The 19,512-nt window shown below is 36.0% G+C and overlaps 2 protein-coding genes across 2 annotated transcripts in view; one reads left to right on the forward strand and one right to left on the reverse strand.

Moving 5' to 3' along the window:
- Window positions 1-8,599: 8,599 nt before the first annotated feature.
- On the reverse strand, window positions 8,600-11,292 carry LOC117325022 (nucleoside diphosphate kinase homolog 5-like). The gene is made up of 5 exons (XM_033880919.1): window positions 11,100-11,292; window positions 10,452-10,657; window positions 9,892-9,992; window positions 9,337-9,455; window positions 8,600-9,108 (listed from the first exon to the last, which is right to left on the reverse strand). The coding sequence occupies exons 1-5, from the start codon at window positions 11,247-11,249 to the stop codon at window positions 9,031-9,033; spliced, it is 654 nt and encodes a 217-aa protein (XP_033736810.1). The 5' UTR covers window positions 11,250-11,292; the 3' UTR covers window positions 8,600-9,030.
- A 42-nt stretch (window positions 11,293-11,334) lies between these two features.
- The window catches only part of LOC117325020 (fas-binding factor 1-like), a 44,739-nt gene continuing 36,561 nt past the window's right edge, over window positions 11,335-19,512 (forward strand). Inside the window, exons 1-8 of the mRNA XM_033880906.1 lie at window positions 11,335-11,460; window positions 12,107-12,149; window positions 12,380-12,430; window positions 13,545-13,573; window positions 13,722-13,759; window positions 15,766-15,862; window positions 17,609-17,996; window positions 18,891-18,986. Of these exons, the coding sequence (XP_033736797.1) occupies window positions 11,452-11,460; window positions 12,107-12,149; window positions 12,380-12,430; window positions 13,545-13,573; window positions 13,722-13,759; window positions 15,766-15,862; window positions 17,609-17,996; window positions 18,891-18,986 (751 nt within the window). The 5' untranslated portion in view covers window positions 11,335-11,451. The remainder of the gene's footprint in view (window positions 11,461-12,106; window positions 12,150-12,379; window positions 12,431-13,544; window positions 13,574-13,721; window positions 13,760-15,765; window positions 15,863-17,608; window positions 17,997-18,890; window positions 18,987-19,512) is intronic.

The following is a 19,512-nucleotide window of genomic DNA, read 5'->3' on the forward strand; positions in this document are numbered from 1 at the left end:
TATTTATTGACAAACATTTGCGAAACGAGCTGTGCTGTTCTCCAACAGCTCTTGTTTATTGAAATGGAGATATTGTCACTACTCCAAGCTTTTAACGCTTTAGAGTTTCACAATTCAGAAATGAAGCAATTTAAACCTACAGCTCTGCCAGACATTACTACACTTGTTTCCATAAAGTGATGTATGGGGTGTTATTGCACTGATAACAGGGTATAGTTATACAATATATAGTTAGATGTTGAGATCCTGAGAGGTCTCAGCTGTTGTAATTTTGTTACATGTTTCAGTAAAATATATATATATTATGTATATTGTTGTTACCTATGATTTATGTTGTTGGCCAAAATATGAAGTGTTCAGGGAACAAACAGATGAACAATAGTTACACCTGGATACATATAAATAATAAACAAACAGATGAACAATAGTTACACCTGGATACATATAAATAATAAACAAACAGATGAACAATAGTTACACCTGGATACATATAAATAATTGCTTACATCAACTATCCATAAATTAAAACAATGCGTAGATTTAACTTCTTTCACATAGCTTAAATTTCTTCCTTCAAACACAAAAATTGGAGAATTACCCCATAAGATACTTTTGATAGATGTAAGAGTCATAAGGTGCTTACACATAACCCATGATTTTTTTTGGTGGTATATATGATTTGTTTTCCACATTAAATGATTAAAGGCTTGTCTCCAAATGAAGAAAGACCAATTTGGTAAGCTGTGAATAAGACAAAACATACATTCTAGTATTATATTGTATTTGTATCGTCAAATGAAGGAAGACACTTGGTGTTAGTTCCAAATGAAGGAAGACACTTGGTGTTGGTTCCAAATGAAGGAAGACACTTCGTTTTACCCCTAAACAAGAATACTGACAGTTCAGCATGTGCCCCTCTGTCTTCATTTCTCCTGTGCGTGTGCACCAAGCAAAAGGCAACCATTTTAATTCATGAATATGAGTGATAATCATATGAAATTTCAGAAATTTTGGCCTTCTTTAAGGGCCTTGGATGGTTTTTAGCTCACCTGGACCGAAGGTCCGGTGAGCTTATGCCATGGCACGGCGTCCGTCGTCCGTCTGTCAACATTTGCTTCAAATCGCTACTAGTCAAAAAGTTCTTATTGGATTTTGACCAAATTTGGCCAGAAACATCCTTGGGGGAAGGGGAACAGATTTTGCATAAATGGTGACTCTGACCCCCAAGGGGCCAAAGGGGCGGGGCCCAATAGGGGAATTAGAGGTAATTCCTTTAAATCGCTACTAGTCATAAAGTTATGAATGGATTTGAACCCAATTTGGTTAGAAACATCCTTGGGGGAAGGGGAACAGATTTTGCATAAATGGTGACTCTGACCCTAAAGGGGCCAAAGGGGCGGGGCCCAATAGGGGAAATAGAGGTAATTCCTCTAAATCGCTACTAGTCATAAAGTTATGAATGGATTTGAACCCAATTTGGTCAGAAACATCCTTGGGGGAAGGGGAAGAGATTTTGCATAAATGGTGGCTCTGACCCCAGAGGGGCCAAAGTGGCGGGGCACAATAGGGGAAATAGAGGTAATTCCTTTAAATCACTACTAGTCATAAAGTTATGAATGGATTTGAACCCAATTTAGTCAGAAACATCCTTGGGGGAAGGGGAACAGATTTTGCATAAATGGTGACTCTGACCCCTGAGGGGCCAAAGGGGCGGGCCCAATGGGGGAAATAGAGGTAATTCCTTTAAATCGCTACTAGTCATAAAGTTATGAATGGATTTGAACCCAATTTGGTCAGAAACATCCTTGGGGGAAGGGGAACAGATTTTGCATAAATGGTGGCTCTGACCCCGGAGGGGCCAAATGGGTGGGGCCCAATAAGGGAAATAGAGGTAATTCCTTTAAATTGCTACTAGTCATAAAGTTATGAATGGATTTGAACCCAATTTGATCAGAAACATCCTTGGGGAAAGGGGAACAGATTTTGCATAAACGGTGACTCTGACCCTAAAGGGGCCAAAAGGGCGGGGCCCAGTGGGGGAAGTAGAGGTAATTCCTTTGAATCTCTACTAGTCATAAAGTTATGAATGGATTTGAACGCAATATGGTCCGAAACATCCTTGGGGGAAGGGGAACAGATTGTGCATAAATGGTGACTGATCCTAAAGGGGCCAAAAGGGCGGGGCCCAGTGGGGGAAATAGAGGTAATTAATTTGAATCGCTACTAGTCATAAAGTTATGAATGGATTTGAACCCAATTTGGTCAGAAACAGGGGAACAGATTTTGCATAAATGGTGACTCTGACCCCCGAAGGGCCAAAGGGGCTGGGCCCAATAGGGGAAATAGAGGTAATTCCTTTAAATCGCTACTAGCTATATATAGTCATAAAGTGATGAATGCATGTTCTATAAACAATTCTTGAGGTCTTTCAGACCTTAGAGAATCTGGACTTCATTAATCTTTAAAGCAGTTCGGATTCCCACACTATAACCATATATAGCATTGTTAGAGTTTTACAAATAAAACAAATTGAATATGAACATTATTTCGACATTTGGTCTAATCCAACCAGGTGAGCGATACAGGCCCCATGGGCCTCTTGTTTGACAGTACACTGTATATTCTCAGTTACAGTGACCAAGACTTTGGGAACGTTTTAACCCTCTATTGGAGTGTATTACTATGTGTAATAAATGGACGCCTATTAATATAGGGCACACATTTTCTTCAGTTCCAAATTACAAATTGTGTAAATTCCAAGTTAAAATTTGTAAGTGGCTCCTTTATTTCATCTGAAAGCTTTGCCCTTTAATTTTCAATATCAAGTTTACCTAAAGCAAATTAAAAACTCAATGCAAAGTATATAAAGCAATTAGAGATCATTAAGTAATTGCCCTTATTGCAGAAACAATCCGGTTTTCAGATAAACCTGGCTTTGGCTTTACATACAACCTGAGCCTAGTTTAATTTTTCTGAGAGGGGTATTTTAATTTAATAATTTCTGAGAGGAGTTTATCCTATGAATATCATATGTTTATCTGGTATGTTGTATGGAAATATTTTTCTGTGTGACTTGTAATATTACACAAATGAAGAATAAACAATGATTCTTTTGCTTTATTAGTATAAAAAGCAGTGTTCATTCCTGTTTGAGCACATGATTTGAAGGTAGACTTAGAAAAAACAAAGAATGGGTGCTCTTTACAAATTGCGATTTTGAAGAAAAAAAATGGACAAATAATTAAATTAAGGACAATTGTCACCATCTGAAATATAATTTTCACCTATCGTGGTCACCGTCTCATTAGAGTTGTGAGAACTTATTCTTCACATGCTTGTTATATTAACTTTGTGAGATATGTTTCTTCTAAACAATAGCCACATTGTTTTGGAATTACATATAATATACTGTCATTGTTAATTTATTATGTCATTGAAATTTAATTTGGAACAAGAATTTTAGTAAATATCTCTATACCAATACAAGTACTATCTCTTGTTTTGGCAATGTTGAGCATTTTTGGCTCGCAGTCAGTACATTATTTGGGTTGTTTTAGCCAAGGCTGTGTTATCTCTGTCAACACAAAACATTGTTTGATATAATTTTAAATGGAATAACTGTTATTTATGTACAAATAAACTTATTGTAAGTGAAATGTTGCTTTATTGTGAATTAGTATTGTATTTCTGTATTTTTAGCCCTGATCAAATCCCCTGTATCTGTGGTCTGTTCATCTGTTGTACTTCGACCGTCGTCCACCCTGATCAAATCCCCTGTATCTGTGGTCTGTCCATCTGTTGTACTTCGACCGTCGTCCACCCTTAAGCAGTTCCTGTTATCGTTATTTCTTGAGAAGTGTTGGATGGATCTTTCTCAGATTGTATAATTAAGGCTCCCTTTGGTCTTTCTGTTATGAAAAGATTAAGAGGAAGAGGGGAATGCAGGAGAAAGTAGAGAAAAGATCAGTCTTTCATGTAACAAATAAAGATCCACTACTCAATGGAGGGCTCCAAGATCTCTGGAACCTCTTTTTTGGAACATAGCTTTATATTTTAACACCTTGTTATCCTCAAAAATGGATATAAGGGATGTTGTATGCTAGTCTGTCAATGTGCATTTTCTTGATATAGATGCCCTACTCTCAAATTTGTGAATTATATCTTTTTTCTTCTCCACATAACTGGATATAAACAATGAGACTCATGTGATTTGACCCCATGGAAACAATTATGACTTTATTATCCCCTCTCGACCAAATTGAGGAGGGATAAAGATAACTGTTTGTACATGCATATTTTCACTTTGTCATCAATCTAGTGACTATATTTTTGAACAGGTTTTTATTAAACTTTGGTTAAGTATGATAATACCTAAACCTACTTTTTTGTTTCAGGGTGCCAAGATTGAGGTCATAATTACTTTATTTATAGAAAACTATCATATGGTCAATTGTCCACTACTCAGTCTTGAGTCTCCCTGGCTGACCTATAGCCTCAATTATCCTCAATTAAATGTATACATTATGATGCCTTTATCTTATAAAGGGGTGCTAACTACCTTTCTTTTATAACATACCTTATCTCACAAGAGCACCCTTAACATTCCTGTCTCACATTCACTGTCATTTGACATCAATCCCCCCCCACCCACCCACCCTTTTTGTCTGCCCATGCTGTCATATTTACCTCTTCCTCCTTAAGTTTTTTCCACAAACTTAAACAATACTAGTAATGTGACATTAACCAATATATGTAACCTACCTACATTATTTTCAACAAAATTCATAATGATAAAACAAAATGCTTATTATTCTTATTTCACTGACATTCTTTGCAGTAAGATGTAATTCTACCACATATAAAGATAGCACTGAATCCAATTATGTCTGTTTGTCTATTACTCCAGAGTCTGGACACATGTTTTGTCTGGTTGTCTATTACTCCAGAGTCTGGACACATGTTTTGTCTCTGTCTATTACTCCAGAGTCTGGACACATGTTTTGTCTGGTTGTCTATTACTCCAGAGTCTGGACACATGTTTTGTCTGTTTGTCTATTACTCCAGAGTCTGGACACATGTTTTGTCTGTTTGTCTATTACTCCAGAGTCTGGACACATGTTTTGTCTCTGGTTGTCTATTACTCTAGAGTCTGGACACATGTTTTGTCTGTTTGTCTATTACTCCAGAGTCTGGACACTTGTTTTGTCACTGGTTGTCTATTACTCAAGAGTCTGGACACATGTTTTGTCTCTGTCTATTACTCCAGAGTCTGGACACATGTTTTGTCTCTGTCTATTACTCCAGAGTCTGGACACATGTTTTGTCTCTGGTTGTCTATTACTCCACAGTCTGGACACATTATTCATCACATTTACTCCAGAACCAAGACAGATGTGTTGTCTCTGTTTATCTTTTACTCCAGAATGTGGACACATTTTATCTCTGTCTATTACTCTAGGATCTGGACATATGTTTTGTCACTGTGTGTGCATGACTTCTTTTCAAGAATAGGGAGGCTCAGAGACTCGATATTGAGTCTATAGCATGCTGGTGAAAAGGGCTACCATGTTTGTTCAAATGAATAACCTTATCCTACCTGTTACTTTCAAGGTTGCAGGGGTCAAATAGACTTAAATGTTTGAACAGCTTTTTTTAGGTCACCTGAGACAAAGTCTCAAGTGACCTATTGTAATCGCCTTTTGTCCGTCGTTGTGCGTCCGTAAACAATTTACATTTTCGACTTCTTCTCCAAAACCCCTAAACCAAATTCAAGGAAATTTGGCAGGAAGCTTCTATGGCTAAAGCTGAAGCAAGAGGCTTGGGGATCTAATTTTGGGCCAGTAGTATGCTATGGAAAACTGCTACCAAGTTGTTCGAATGAATGACCTTGACTTACTTTTAAGGTCACAGGAGTCAAATGTGCTAAAATCTTTTAAATGTCTTCTAAATATTCAAGGTGCTAAGGGATCTGATATTGGGCCAGTGACATATTGGACTGAAGTGTTACAAGATTTGTTCACATGAAAGACCTTGAGCTACTTTCAAGGTCACAGTGGTCAAATGCTCTTATATTTTCAAACGAATTCTCATTAACCAAGAGGCCAAGTGGTCATTTGTTGGGTGTGCTGCATGCTTGGATGAGGACGGCTATCTGATTTGTGCAACTGAATGACCTCAACTTACATCCAGGATCAGAGGGTTTGAATTTGATTAAAACAATTAAACACATTCTTCTGAAAACTCAAAAGGCTTAGTGATAATTGGTCATTGATATGCTGGGATGAATGGCTGCCAACCCAGGGAATTGATATTTAAATGAATGACCTGAATACATTTTAGTCAAAGATATTTCACTTTAAACCAGTTATCAAATTAATGCCAGGTGACAAATAAAGGACCATTGGGCCTCATATTTGAGTTATTTTGATTCCAATGTCACGTTTCTTTTCTCTATGACCATAGGCACATTGCAAATACAGTAGATGTTTTCATGTGACACAGATATATAGGCAGTTTAGACTTATGATAAAAACAAAGATTGTGTCAGATAATTTTCCGACTTCCTACAGTTCCAAATATTAAGGCTCATGTTGATCATTTAGTGATAAAAGTGTCACAAGCCAGCCAATTTCAAACACTGTTAGCTTCTAATGTAGTTACCAAAACTACTAAATCAAGAAATTTACTCACTTTCTTACTCCACAATAGAAAACACTTACTGTAAGCTTTTTAATTCTTTTTAGTTTCCCAGTACACATCTATGTGCTTATGATAAGTAGTTATCCTCTTGATAGCTACCGATACCTAACCTTCCCCTAGGTTAAAGTATTTACTTAAGATTATTAGATGTATACTAGTATAGTTTTTGATACTGTGTCATTCAAAAGCTCTGTTATAATTCCAAGATTCTTGTTTTGCAAATTTATTTGAAACTGAACATATCCATTTAGTAAAACACTATCAACACAATTTTCCTTAAAAACTTTAATGCATGTACGTATGTTCCCCTAGGTCCCTAGTTGTGTCAATTCTATTTTGAGTCCGAAAGGGAAAATAAAATGACAGACAGTCATCTTGAATTTGGACATTTTAAGTTTGTTACCGCTATTTCTTGAGAATTACTGGAAGGATGTTTCTTAACCTTGACATATTGGTTCCCTGTGATCCCTTATTGTGTATATAGAGGTTACACAACGAGTGGTTGTTGGATATGGAATTTATTTCACATGAGTAAGTTATTTTTTAAAAGTTACAAAAGACGCAAGCTTTAGCGAGTGTTTTTTGCAACTTTTAAAAAATAACTTACGAGTGGTATAAACAGATTGTTACGTGTGGTATAAACAGATTGTTAATCAACAGCTGTAATGATTAACTGATGGTCTGAGAGTTGAATAACACAGGGTATTGTGGTAGAAACTGGTGTATACTGAAATCAGCATGTTATTGTGTATACTGGTGTATACTGAAATCAGCATGTTATTGTGTATACTGGTGTATACTGAAATCAGCATGTTATTGTGTATACTGGTGTATACTGAAATCAGCATGTTATTGCACCACCTACTCCTACCAGAATTATTACCTATAGATCGATTGATTTTTATCAGTGTTATGGCCCATGATGCCACTTAATAAATGAGACATATCTTGCCCATACTACTCCTCTGAACAAATTTCAATAAAACTTACATACACTTTGTAGAAATGTTAGGGAATATGTGCAGATGTACAAGCAGGTTTTTCCCCCCAGAAATTTTGGTTGTCATGGTAACCAGGTCACTACCGGAGTACCCACAGCATTTGTGGTGATGGCCATTAGGTATTCAATGCTTAGATTAATTTTATTCAAACTTTGTCAAGTGTTGTTACTTTCTTACAAATACCTATTATTTAAGACATCGCGAGTTTCCAGAACCATTACTATGGAAAATAATGAAGGCTTCCGATTGACCAAACTTGAGAGTTTGTATGATTATACTTAAAACTGGTACATATTGTATATGTATATGTATTTTGAGGGATAGCAAATACAATGGTGCTGTTTTCCATAACAAAATATGTCATTTGGTGGCCATGGTTGGAAATGAGGGTAGCAGTTAAGTTAGTCTTACCATTGTCTAACAGTTCTAGTTTTGGCAGTTGAAGTTCATTATTTCTATTTCTTGATAGATATATGAGAAGGATATTTCTCAAGCTTGATCAGTAGATTTCCTTTCGTCCCTATAGCTGTGCACATTAAATTTTAGTCAGATCAGGAGGTCATCTTGGATTTTGACAGTTGAAATTCATCAAAAAGAAAGTTCTTCTTTGATCTTTCATAAAATTTGTATGTTGTTTCCCTTTGTAATCAAATGATTTAGAGGAAAAGGAGAAAGAAGGGAAAATTAGAAAAAGATTCAGACTTTCATAGGACAAATAAAGATTTTTCAATGGTGGATGCCAAGATCCCTCTTATCAAAGTTTGATACGATATATACAAGGCTATTTAATGAAAGGGATATACAATGTACTGTGATGTGCTATGTAATTTCCATAAAATGTTGGTGATTGTTGATAAGTTTACCTTGAGGTAAGAAATCTCTCAATCTTAAAAATAAAATGTTCAAGATCTGCTTTATTTACAATATTTTAATGCAGAAATGTTATATACAAATTTATATACACAATAAAGTCATGTCAGTCTGAGAATACTGGTACTCAACATCTATTATAGTTAACAGTTTATGAACCCTTTACACAGACTGTGTGACAATATTTGTAAAAGTTGTGGAAAAGTACCAGCTTTTCTATGGTTAACATTTTAGTATTATTCTGATAGTTTTTTTTTTTTTTGCACTTAGTTGGCACCTTTAATATGTCTATGCAAAATCTAAACTTCTTCCAAGAGATTTCATTTTAAGTTTGCTGGAGTTGTTCCACAAATTCCATGAGTTTTTAGGTATTGTTTCACAAATCCCATGGGACTTTCGTTTTAGGTGTTGTTTCACAATAAAATGAATGAGAACATGAAGAATGATTTGTTGACTTCATCTATGCTTCCTGGACTAATGGCTGCTTCACACAAGGTTTGTTGGGGTTATTTTCTAGGAGCCAGTCAGCAAGCCAGATCTACAGAAAAAAAACCGGTAGAGCATTAAACATTTAGCCTAAGCATTCTTAGTTTATTAACCCTGACTTATACATGTATTCAGTAGACATTGTTTGTATGGTGTTATAAAAAAACTTATCTTCTTTTCAATTTCTTCAAACATTTCTTTTAAATCAAAACCTTAAAAATAGTAAAAGAATATTTGGTATCTGAGATCATAGATGGTGTGGGAAGTACTTGTTACTTACCACTGGGTCGATTGGCTTCTGTTTACAGAGTTCTGTGAGTCCTTTGAGAAGAGTGGGGTTAACAGATTTGGCTAAGTAATCCTTTGCGGCCTGTCCAATAGGTACAGGTTCAACTATGCCTGGAATAATATTTCACTTCATTGAGACATAAGCATTATAACTGAAATATGCTTCTATAATCACCTAGCTTTGCTTTTACAGATATCTAGGACTTAATACATGTACTTAGCTGCTGCTGAAACTTTATTTCCTAACATAGCTTTTAAGATTGGCTCTACAATATATGTTCTGTACCTTAGCAATCTGCTTTGTATTATGTCCCATAAACAAAATTAATTTTACAACACATACAATGATTAATTGATTTTACATATTTTGCATAAAGATTAAAATTAGAGAAAGTTCATAGATATTTTATTTGAACAAGTGGTTAAAAAGGTATAAAGTTAATGATATGACAGACATTTTTCTCTGAAATGATTTGATAATTAATAGAAAACCAGGCAATATCTTAGTCTGATTTTGATTAATCAAAAATAGATATTTTATACTTACTATCGGGGAAAAAGAATCTGATTTCTCTTTCAGAATTGGTAAAGCTTTCACTTCCATGAAGGGCATTTCTCTGATCATCTGTGCCATAGATTGATCTCAAGCTGTTGGAAATAGCATTTCAACTTTAAACATGATATCTTAATATCTAAAGCATTGATGAAACGTTTACAGAGAAAATGCTTCAGTATATAATCATACATTGATACTGGAATATATAGTGATACATACATGTACATATTTTTACTGTAACATTAAAATCTTACTTTCAATTAGGCCTATGCATTATATTATATATCAGTCAAAATTTGAAAAGAAAGTGAGTTACAAAACTGAACAGTATCTTTGGATCCTATATTTAATGCCTTCTTTCTTATCCAAAATAGTTTACATTATATATGGTACATAGGTGTATTACTTAACTAAAATCCAAAAATAAAAATTAGTGATAATTTCCAGCAGATACAGTAGGTGTGTCCACAGATTTATAAAGGCGGTTTTATGATCAGAAGACTTCTAAGTATCAACTGATGTGATATATTATCAGGCAACTGATGCCTTACCAATCTGGATGCGTCTGTCGAGCTTTCAATGTGTTGTTTGGGCCCATTAGCTCTCTCCAGTAGGAGATTGCATTATCCCTGGAAATCACCAAAGCTATGACTGGGCCATGGCTCATGTAAGCAACCAGGCTTGGGAAAAATAACTTTCCATAGTGCTCGGCATAGAAATCACTGGCTTGTTCTGGTGTTAAGTGTACTCTTCTTTTCTACAAAATCAAACATTTAAACATTACGATGTATTAACGAGCCTATGGTTTAACAATAAATTTCTCTAATGTATCAGATGTCACTCTGATTTATTTTTTTATCAACACTCAGGCACACTATTGTTTGCAACAAGAACAGCATCACATCTAGCCCAGACACGGTGTCATGGCCAGAGGAAACTCTGGCTGCAGTACATCACATCATACCCTCTCAACTTCAAAATAAAGGTTATCACGTGTCGGACGTGGTAAGAATCATAAGTTTAACATTTCGCTTATGCGTTCTCTCTCTGATAATTTATCCTATATACTGTACATGTAGTCACACTGTATTAGGCAGAAGGAGTTTGTCAGTTGCTGATGGGTGAAACAGTACTGTATATAATACCGTACAGTATTACTGTATTGGCATTGTAAACAACGGAAACAAGTAATTTTTCACCTGTAAAATAGCGAATCCTGATCGCAAAATGATATCTTCGATCTCTTCCGCTTTATGAACTGCATCCGGCTTTATTACAGCTAACGTTCTCTCCACATAAATATGTGGAGGGGACATTACAACTTTGTCTCCTTCCGTCTCTCCTGTCATTTTGTCGGAATATGGCGTCGTAGTTGCTGTGGATACTCTGATCTCGTTCAACTCTCGTTGTGTCTTACGAGAGTCAAATGCAGTATGAAAAATATGGCGGCTACTATCAGAAATGAAGGCGTCCTTAGTCACACATTTCGTTGCATTTCTTGACCAGACGGAGAATCAGAATTAGGTCATTAGTACTGCAATCGAAAAAGAAATGGACAATGTAAGTTTCCACAGCGCAGGCATTTAAAACAGACATTATAACTCTCAGTTAATGAGGATCAATATTGTGACATTTCGTGTTTATACAAGTTGTACCAGTCCACTTTCAAGATTGTTTACATTTTACTTAGGAAGTAAAATGAAAACAAACACTCGAAGTGTTTTTAATGTATAGACCTAATCATTTGGTGCACTGTTGATTGTTCATTTTATTAATTTTTTTAAAACAAAATATGCTGCTTTTGGACCACAAGATTAATTAGGCTATATGTATCCGGTTGCACCACCAATTTGATCAGTTGGTAAACTCCATTGCAATAAACCATTAATATTTTTAGGTCAAATAAAATTCTTCTCGGCATGCATGCTATGTTATTTGATGGGATGCTGTCTCTTCCATTTGTTTAAAACCATCTTGGAACTATTTCAATTTGTAACTGGATGAGTGACAGTCATGATTTTTCTATACTACACTTTTTTAAATCAAGAATGTATTTGAAGAAATCTGAGTGTCTATTCTTCTACAGTTTTCTTTCTGTAATTCATCAAAAAATTGCATGAAAACTAAAAAATTTAAACTTCAATGAAGAATTTTTTTAAAGAAACATTTTAGATTCATGCAGTAATCATTCTTTATGTACTTTCAGAAATGGATGCCAGGTGCGTCTTCAGGAAACAAGAAATCACAAAGTAAGTGATCAACCTTTCACAGTGTACACATACACTACAGATATTATGTAGCATAAATGGAGGTAAAATTTAAAATGAAAATAAAACTATTTCCACTGTATGTGTGTATTGCTACAATACAAATGTATAATTATCATGAAATATGTATAACCATATTTCTTTTGATATTTTAATTAATCACGATCAAATAATTATAAATGCCCTTTTATAGCAAGTTTGTAATTTAACAGGAGCCAAAGGGAGTGGATTAGACGACCTTCTTGGGGATCTCCTCGATGATGGTATGTTATATTTAGGTCAGGATGACCTTTAGCCATTGTGCTTCGTCCATCAAAGTCTGCCGTCCGTAGACTTTTCACATTTCAATTTTTTCCCCCAAGTTCCACCAGTTGGATCCAGCTCAAACTCGCCTGTAATGATACTGAGATGGTCCAAAATCAAAGATGGCCACCAAGCCATCTTGAAAACAGATTTTTATTTTCTTCTCAAGTTCCACTGGTGCCAGTGAGCTGAAAATTAGTAGGGATATTAAGGAAAGGGACAAAGTGTTGTTATTTCTTGGCTTTTTAAATCTTTGACATGGCAGCCATGGCAGACATTTTGTGAGATGATTGAGCAATCAAGGTTTTCCTTAACAACACCTATTTTAAACTTTTCAAGTTCCAACTGTCAGATGCAACTCTATCTTACCTAAATTAATCCTGAGATGGTCCTGACCAAGTGTTGTTATAGCTCACCTGGTCCGAAGGAGTAAGGTGAGCTTTTGCCATACCGTGGGATCTGTTGTCTGTTGTCCGCCTGTACCAGTTTAGCAAAAACAACTTCTTCTTAATTACTGATTGGAATTTAACCTAATTTGACTGGAAGCATCTGTATTTGGTGGGATCAAAAAGATACAAATGATAGGGCTGTCCCCTTCCCCCCTGCAGAAATCCAAAATGGCTGCTATGACCAACAGTACCACTGTACTTGCTACTGAGTACATGTATATGTATACTACAATAGAGTAGAAGATCCTTTCGAGCCAGTTTGACCGTTAGGGCCATGGGCCTCTTGTTTGTGTTTATTAGTGTTAATGATTTGTTAATAATAATACTATTATCTACCGTAGGATCTTAATTAGCATTGTTTAGATATAGGGAAGTACTCACTCAAAAACTCATGATTAGTCATGGCGTCATTCAAAGATACAGTGTATATGATTATAAAGAATGTTTATTTGTAACTCCTTGATACCATACAAATAATTGTTGTTTATAGTTGGTCAATACAAAATGCATTTCTTCATTTGGATATAAGCAAATTCTGAAATAAAACTTCACATACCTGGTATCTGCCAATGAAAATACTTATTTGGTAAACAATGACATAAGGACCATTTTCTTGATTTTACAGAAGTGCCAAAGAAGAAAGTCACTTCAACTGTAAGTATTTTTTTATAATGGTTTATATTATACGAATGTGTCCAAGTCATTGCATATTAATTGACATCCAAACTTGCTGATAATATGATATGAAAGTGCTCATGACTAATTGTGCAAATAAGATTGATCTTTGTTTTTTTGTTTTTAGTTATCCCCTCCATCACACAAGTCTGCCAAAAGACAAAGGTAAATATAAAAGATATACATCATTCCTGCTGGGTATTTGAAGCTGTATAATCATATGCTTAGCCTTTGTATCATGAATATACTGTATACCGTATTTGGCCTAATAAGGGTGCCTGCCCTAATGAGGGCGCCCTACCTTTTTTTCAAGGAAACTAAACACACATACACTGTATATACAAATAATAACTTACCATCTTTATTTGAAGATAAAGTAAAAGACTTCATTCTTGTTGATAAATAACTTTTGTTCAGAACAGAAATCTAGTAAAAGACATTGTAAATCAATTATCAGGTCAAAGAAAATGATGTCTGATATGATCTGGGAAATCACATGTGTCTATAAATAGAACACAAAAGAGTTCCATTTGAACATAAGTGGTGGAACACACGTTCTCTGGTCTAAAGATCAGCTGGCATGGTTTACAAGTTTACAGGAATATTCAAGTGATGTTTAAGCTTAATATATGATAATGAATAGATATCTTCATCTGGAATGTTTTTATGACTGAAAATTTTACCGTTTCCACAGCCTTGGGTATTCTGCTATAAGGTATAGTCTGTTTCATAAAACTTCAGAATAACTAATCTTAATAAGGGCGCCCCCACTGTCAATTACCCATGCCCTGCACCCTTATTAGGTCAAATACGGTATATGTATTTAAAAACTACTTTGTAATGCTCAAAATTAAATATATATATATAGATAAACTTTGTATTATATTTTATCGAGGATTAAAGACAAGCCTACCACATTATTATTCAAATTATGTGAATTGCAAACAGGAATCGATGTATTGGTCTGACAAGTATTATGATGTTGTTTACTGCACACACTTCCTAACTTTACTCATACTTGTTTAAAACTGCTCAAAACTAGAGCAGGGTAGTACATTGGCAGTGAAAACAATATTATAGTATAGCACAGTAGCATAGTGTGCATTTACTTCTTTACTGTCTTCATCTTCTTAGCCGATATCAAAAAATGATGATTGAACGTTACTATGAGCTTACACATAAAGGCATGAGAAAGTCATTAACAGTGTTTTTTTTGTGTGTGCTGTGGAGTAGATGTAGAAATGTAGGCATGTTTGTTTGTGCTGGGTTTATCACCCTGTGAACATTTGAAGTGGGGTCTCCTTCTAGTACAGTAGTTAGTGACTACTTCACTGAACAACACATGGGAGCCCCTCCCATGCCATCCAGAGCAATTAGGGTAAAATGTCTTTCCATGACAGCCAATACTGGCTCATATCTCAGCTTCCTGTGAAACACAAACCAACCTTAAAAGGGAGCATGGAACCAGTTATCTCGGATCTTCACCTGAGGTTATGTGGCTGGCACTCTAACCGACAGCTATTTTGGCTCCCCGAAACACTAGGCAGCTAAAACTGGTGTATGTGTGACAGTGTATGCTAGTGTGTGAGTGCATGCTTCAAGGACGGTTATGGAATGTGTGTCTTAGAACCCTTGAGTGTAGTACATTGGACTGCTGCTACAGGGAGGAGATTCCATCGTGTAACTGTGTATGGAAAAAATGGTATACTGTACACCTTTATTGGTGTAGATCAATATTAAGACTGGGTATTTACGATTTAACTGCCACACATACCGGTACTAAACAGGACCTGTGTTTCTGTAGTAATATACCAAGTAACTGTATTACATCTTATTGTTATCGGAAAAATTGTTATTGGATATCATCATATCAGAATCATACTCCTATAACATAAGAGGCCGCTGGTCGGCTCTTTTTCTATCGGATATTATTTTGCGGACTGCGACGGTCAGGTGCCTGTCAAAAGTATCTCGCCGTGTAAAACCTCTCACATTGTTGGAGTAATCAGAATCAATGTTTATGATTATTAGTTTATACAAGTACTGCGGTTGTATAGGTTTTGTTGATGAAATATATCATTGTTACACTGTAAACCATTACAGGGGTATTAGTTGATTATTACACAAAGATAAGATTTAATTAAATGATAAAATGTTATAATTGGTATTAGGGATGATGACTTCTACAGTAACTTAGCTGCCACCGCAGAGGATGACTTGTCTGATGTGTCCGAAGCTGATGTCAACCAGGTGGCCAAGAGTATTGCTGTAAGTTATCTATTTTTAATCAGACATCAACACACTCTTATTGTAAGCATTAAGGGTCAGTCATGTTTGCCATGTGATAACAAATATCTATTTGTCTGTCAATCTGTTTGTCAACAATTTGTTTCCAAATACATGTACAGTGGAACCTCTATAAACCGAACATGCATGGGACATGACTATTTGTTCGGTTTACAGAGGGTTCGGTTTGGAGAAGTTGATCGAAAAATGACCGGTCGAATTCCGGATATAATTGGTCGGACGATTTTTTATTAGAATGCACCCGATTACAAACCGGCACTTACACACGTAGACAATATTTGGTTTGTCTGAATAATATGCATATTATGAAAGTTAATCAATGTACATGTATATATTGCAGAATATATAAGAAAGGCAAATGACTTTAACTATAGTTTTAAACAGTTTTTTCACATGTACAACTACACTTTACGATCGACCTACATTTTGTTACATCCGGTGAAGCTTCCGTCATGTGGATGGGGCCGATAGTCCAATACGGAATATTTTACATATCGACTAATATTAAAGGGTAGATGTTTTGTTTCAATATCAATTACAATTGATCAGTTGATACTGGTCGTATTTCCGACATCGCTGTTGTCTAAAAAAACATCAGTGGCTTCTTTTACGAAAACAACCCCCTTTGGGCCTCATTTAAATTAAATGCGAAACTCAGGCTTCTAGCTCTACTTGCATTGAGAAGATAAACGAACTGACGCGCTTCAATGAAGTGTGACATTGTTTCATAATTATCGTGTTGATTATACACTGGGCCATCCGTCATAATGCCCCCTTGGGATATATATTGGATACCTGTACAAATCACCTACGTAGGTCCCGAGACAATAAGGCTTCACACAATACCCGTCACAGTTGTTGTTTCACGGTTGACTGGCCTGACCTCGTGTCATAATCGCTCAGGTAAGGCCGGTTTTCAGAAGTAATTTTTGGTATATTTTAACAGGAACCGGACGCAAAATCGGTCCGGTGTTCGGAATTCAGAGGGATTGGTATTTGGAAGTTTTTTAATACTATAATAAAGAAGGACCAATTCCGTATAATGTCAATTCGTTCGGTATTCAGAGGTGTTCGGTTTTTAGAAGGTTCGGTTTTCGGAAGTTGCACTGTATTACTAATCTCTGAAGCCCAAAATCATAGTTTAGAAATATATGTTATAAATGTATACAGTGTATTGTGTTTCAGTTTAGTAGCACTCGCTGGTACATGTTGATGGAACACTTAACATTCTGACACCCACTGTATAGTCATTGAAAGTACATTAAATTTTCATGTTTTAGGGTTAAATTGTGAATTTGAGTCCACTGAAGCGTGACAGTGCATACCCATAACCATAAAAGTTAATGACACTGAAACACTTGGATGTGACCCGGGATAGGAGTACAAACTTTCTCTTTATTTCATTATTGATTTTTTTTATTGTTGTTATCAGTTTAAATTCTCAGTTTTAAGATCAAAGATGTAATAGCTAATAGAGTATAGCAGCTGGTAACATGTGGTGAGTGTATGATGAGTGTGAGTGGATAAGTACCTCCAGCCATCAGTCATTTACACACTTGTTGTTGTTAATTAAATACAAAGCATATAGTTAAAACCTGTTACTACATTTACTACAGTCTTAAGAACAGGTCGTAAAGTCTATAGGTATTGTTATGGAACACTTATCCAACTGGGGATATGTGACAGTAAGTCAATTTTTCCTCCTAGGACCTGGAAGACATGGATGCTGACCTCTTTGGTGGATCCATTAAGAAAAAAGGTAGCATTAAGGGAACAAGTGAGAGAGGCAGCAAATCAAACACCCCTAGACGGGGTGGTACTCCCAGGTCTTCGCGCAACACCACCCCTCGGGCTACATCCCCACAGGCCAGAGTTACCTCCCCTACTGGACCTAGCTCTGTCAACAGGGGAGTGTCTCAGTCAGCCCGTGTCACCTCCCCTACAAGGACAGAGACACCCACTAGTCCCACAGGAATATCTAGCTCACGCACAGGCAGTGGTAAAAGGAGAACTGCAGCAGCTGCAACCTCCAGTTCTATCTCACCTACACCTGTACCTGACTACAAACCTGGCACTGCACCTGGTAAAATGACAGGTAAATACACAAACTGACACCTGGTAAAATTACAGGTAAGTACCAACACTGACACCTGGTAAAATCACAGGTGAGTAAAAATACTGACACCTGGTAAAATCACAGGTGAGTAAAAACACCGACACCTGGCAAAATCACAGGTGAGTACCAACACTGACACCTGGTAAAATTACAGGTAAGTACTAACACTGACACCTGGTAAAATTACAGGTAAGTACCAACACTGACACCTGGTAAAATTACAGGTAAGAACACAAACTGACACCTGGAAAAATCACAGGTAATTACCAACACTGACACCTGGTAAAATCACAGGTAGTTAAATCTTAGGGACCTCCATCAGTGCAACAAGTCTTGAATACACGCCTGGATGTTCTTGTCATAATCACGTTTTGAAAGGGATCATCTGTCAGTGTACTGAATTTTGTTATTAGCCCGCCTCTCAAAGAGAGGGGGAGCTTATGTTGTCACCCTGGTGTCAGTATCAGAATTGGTTTCAAAATGATAAGTTTTTTGTGCAAGAGTTGAAAGGTATCAATAAACTGCTTTCGCAATTGTACTAGGGTTCTGATATTTGGTTTTAGGTTTGCTGGGGTAGGGGGGAGTTAACAGTTTATTTCCCTGAGTCAAATATGATAATTTCAATGCTTTCTACAATGCAGGAAATAATTTAAACCATGTCAATTTTACCTTTAAGATATTTCAATATTTCTTTGTTAAGATATCGGTATACATATATTGCAATATAGATTCAAGTTGGTGATCTCACCTCCTTATTCTAGTATGAGGTATAATGATATACAATGTGTGGTAAGCTTTGTACCAACGGTGATACTTTCATTTTATGTTCATAACAGTTAATATTAAGACCTTTTGACATTCTCTATGTTTTAGATATTGGCTCTGCATCAGAGTCCCTGAAGCCTGGTGTTCATTCTGCTGAAAGGCCAGGAACTGTTCCAAAAGTCAAAGCGAAGTATGATTTTGGAGGTATGAACCTATAATTATATCAATATAAAGCCATTTTCTAAATTGATTGAGATGAAAAACAGATTTGTTTGGTCAACGATATACCGTATATAGCTGGTTATTTTCTAGGGTCTAAATTTCAGCAATTTTACTTAACAAGAGGAAATTAAAATTTCAGAGATATGATAGTTTCTTATTTTGGTGGATAATGGCACCATATTTTTTACTGTAAATGTAGTATCATCCCATTACGTAAATCATTGAATCATTCTGATGTAACTTGCATCACAACAAAGTTGCATACAGAATTTCCCCATATATTCATTTGGCGAATACATAGCATATCATTCCCTTTTTAGCCAACCATCATCAGATGGTGGGCTATTCAAATCGCCCTGTGTCCGTGGTCCGTCTGTCCGTAAACAATTCTTGTTATCGCTAATCCTCAGAAAGTACTGAAGGGATCTTTCTCAAATTTTATATGTAGGTTCCCCTTGGTGCCTAGTTATGTATATTGTATTTTGAGACCAATTGGAAAACAACATGG

This window comes from Pecten maximus, chromosome 1 (genome assembly GCF_902652985.1).
Source record: "Pecten maximus chromosome 1, xPecMax1.1, whole genome shotgun sequence".
NCBI lineage: Eukaryota > Metazoa > Mollusca > Bivalvia > Pectinida > Pectinidae > Pecten > Pecten maximus.

Excerpts from the sequence above, each read along its gene's own strand:
- LOC117325022 (XM_033880919.1), bottom strand. The coding sequence starts at position 11,249 with ATGACAGGAGAGACGGAAGGAGACAAAGTTGTAATGTCCCCTCCACAT. Across the intron at positions 9,456-9,891 it reads CAGATTCTTTTTCCCCGATA|GCATAGTTGAACCTGTACCT; the intron begins GTAAGTATAAAA and ends ATATTATTCCAG. Across the intron at positions 9,109-9,336 it reads AGAAGCCAATCGACCCAGTG|ATCTGGCTTGCTGACTGGCT; the intron begins GTAAGTAACAAG and ends TTTTTTCTGTAG.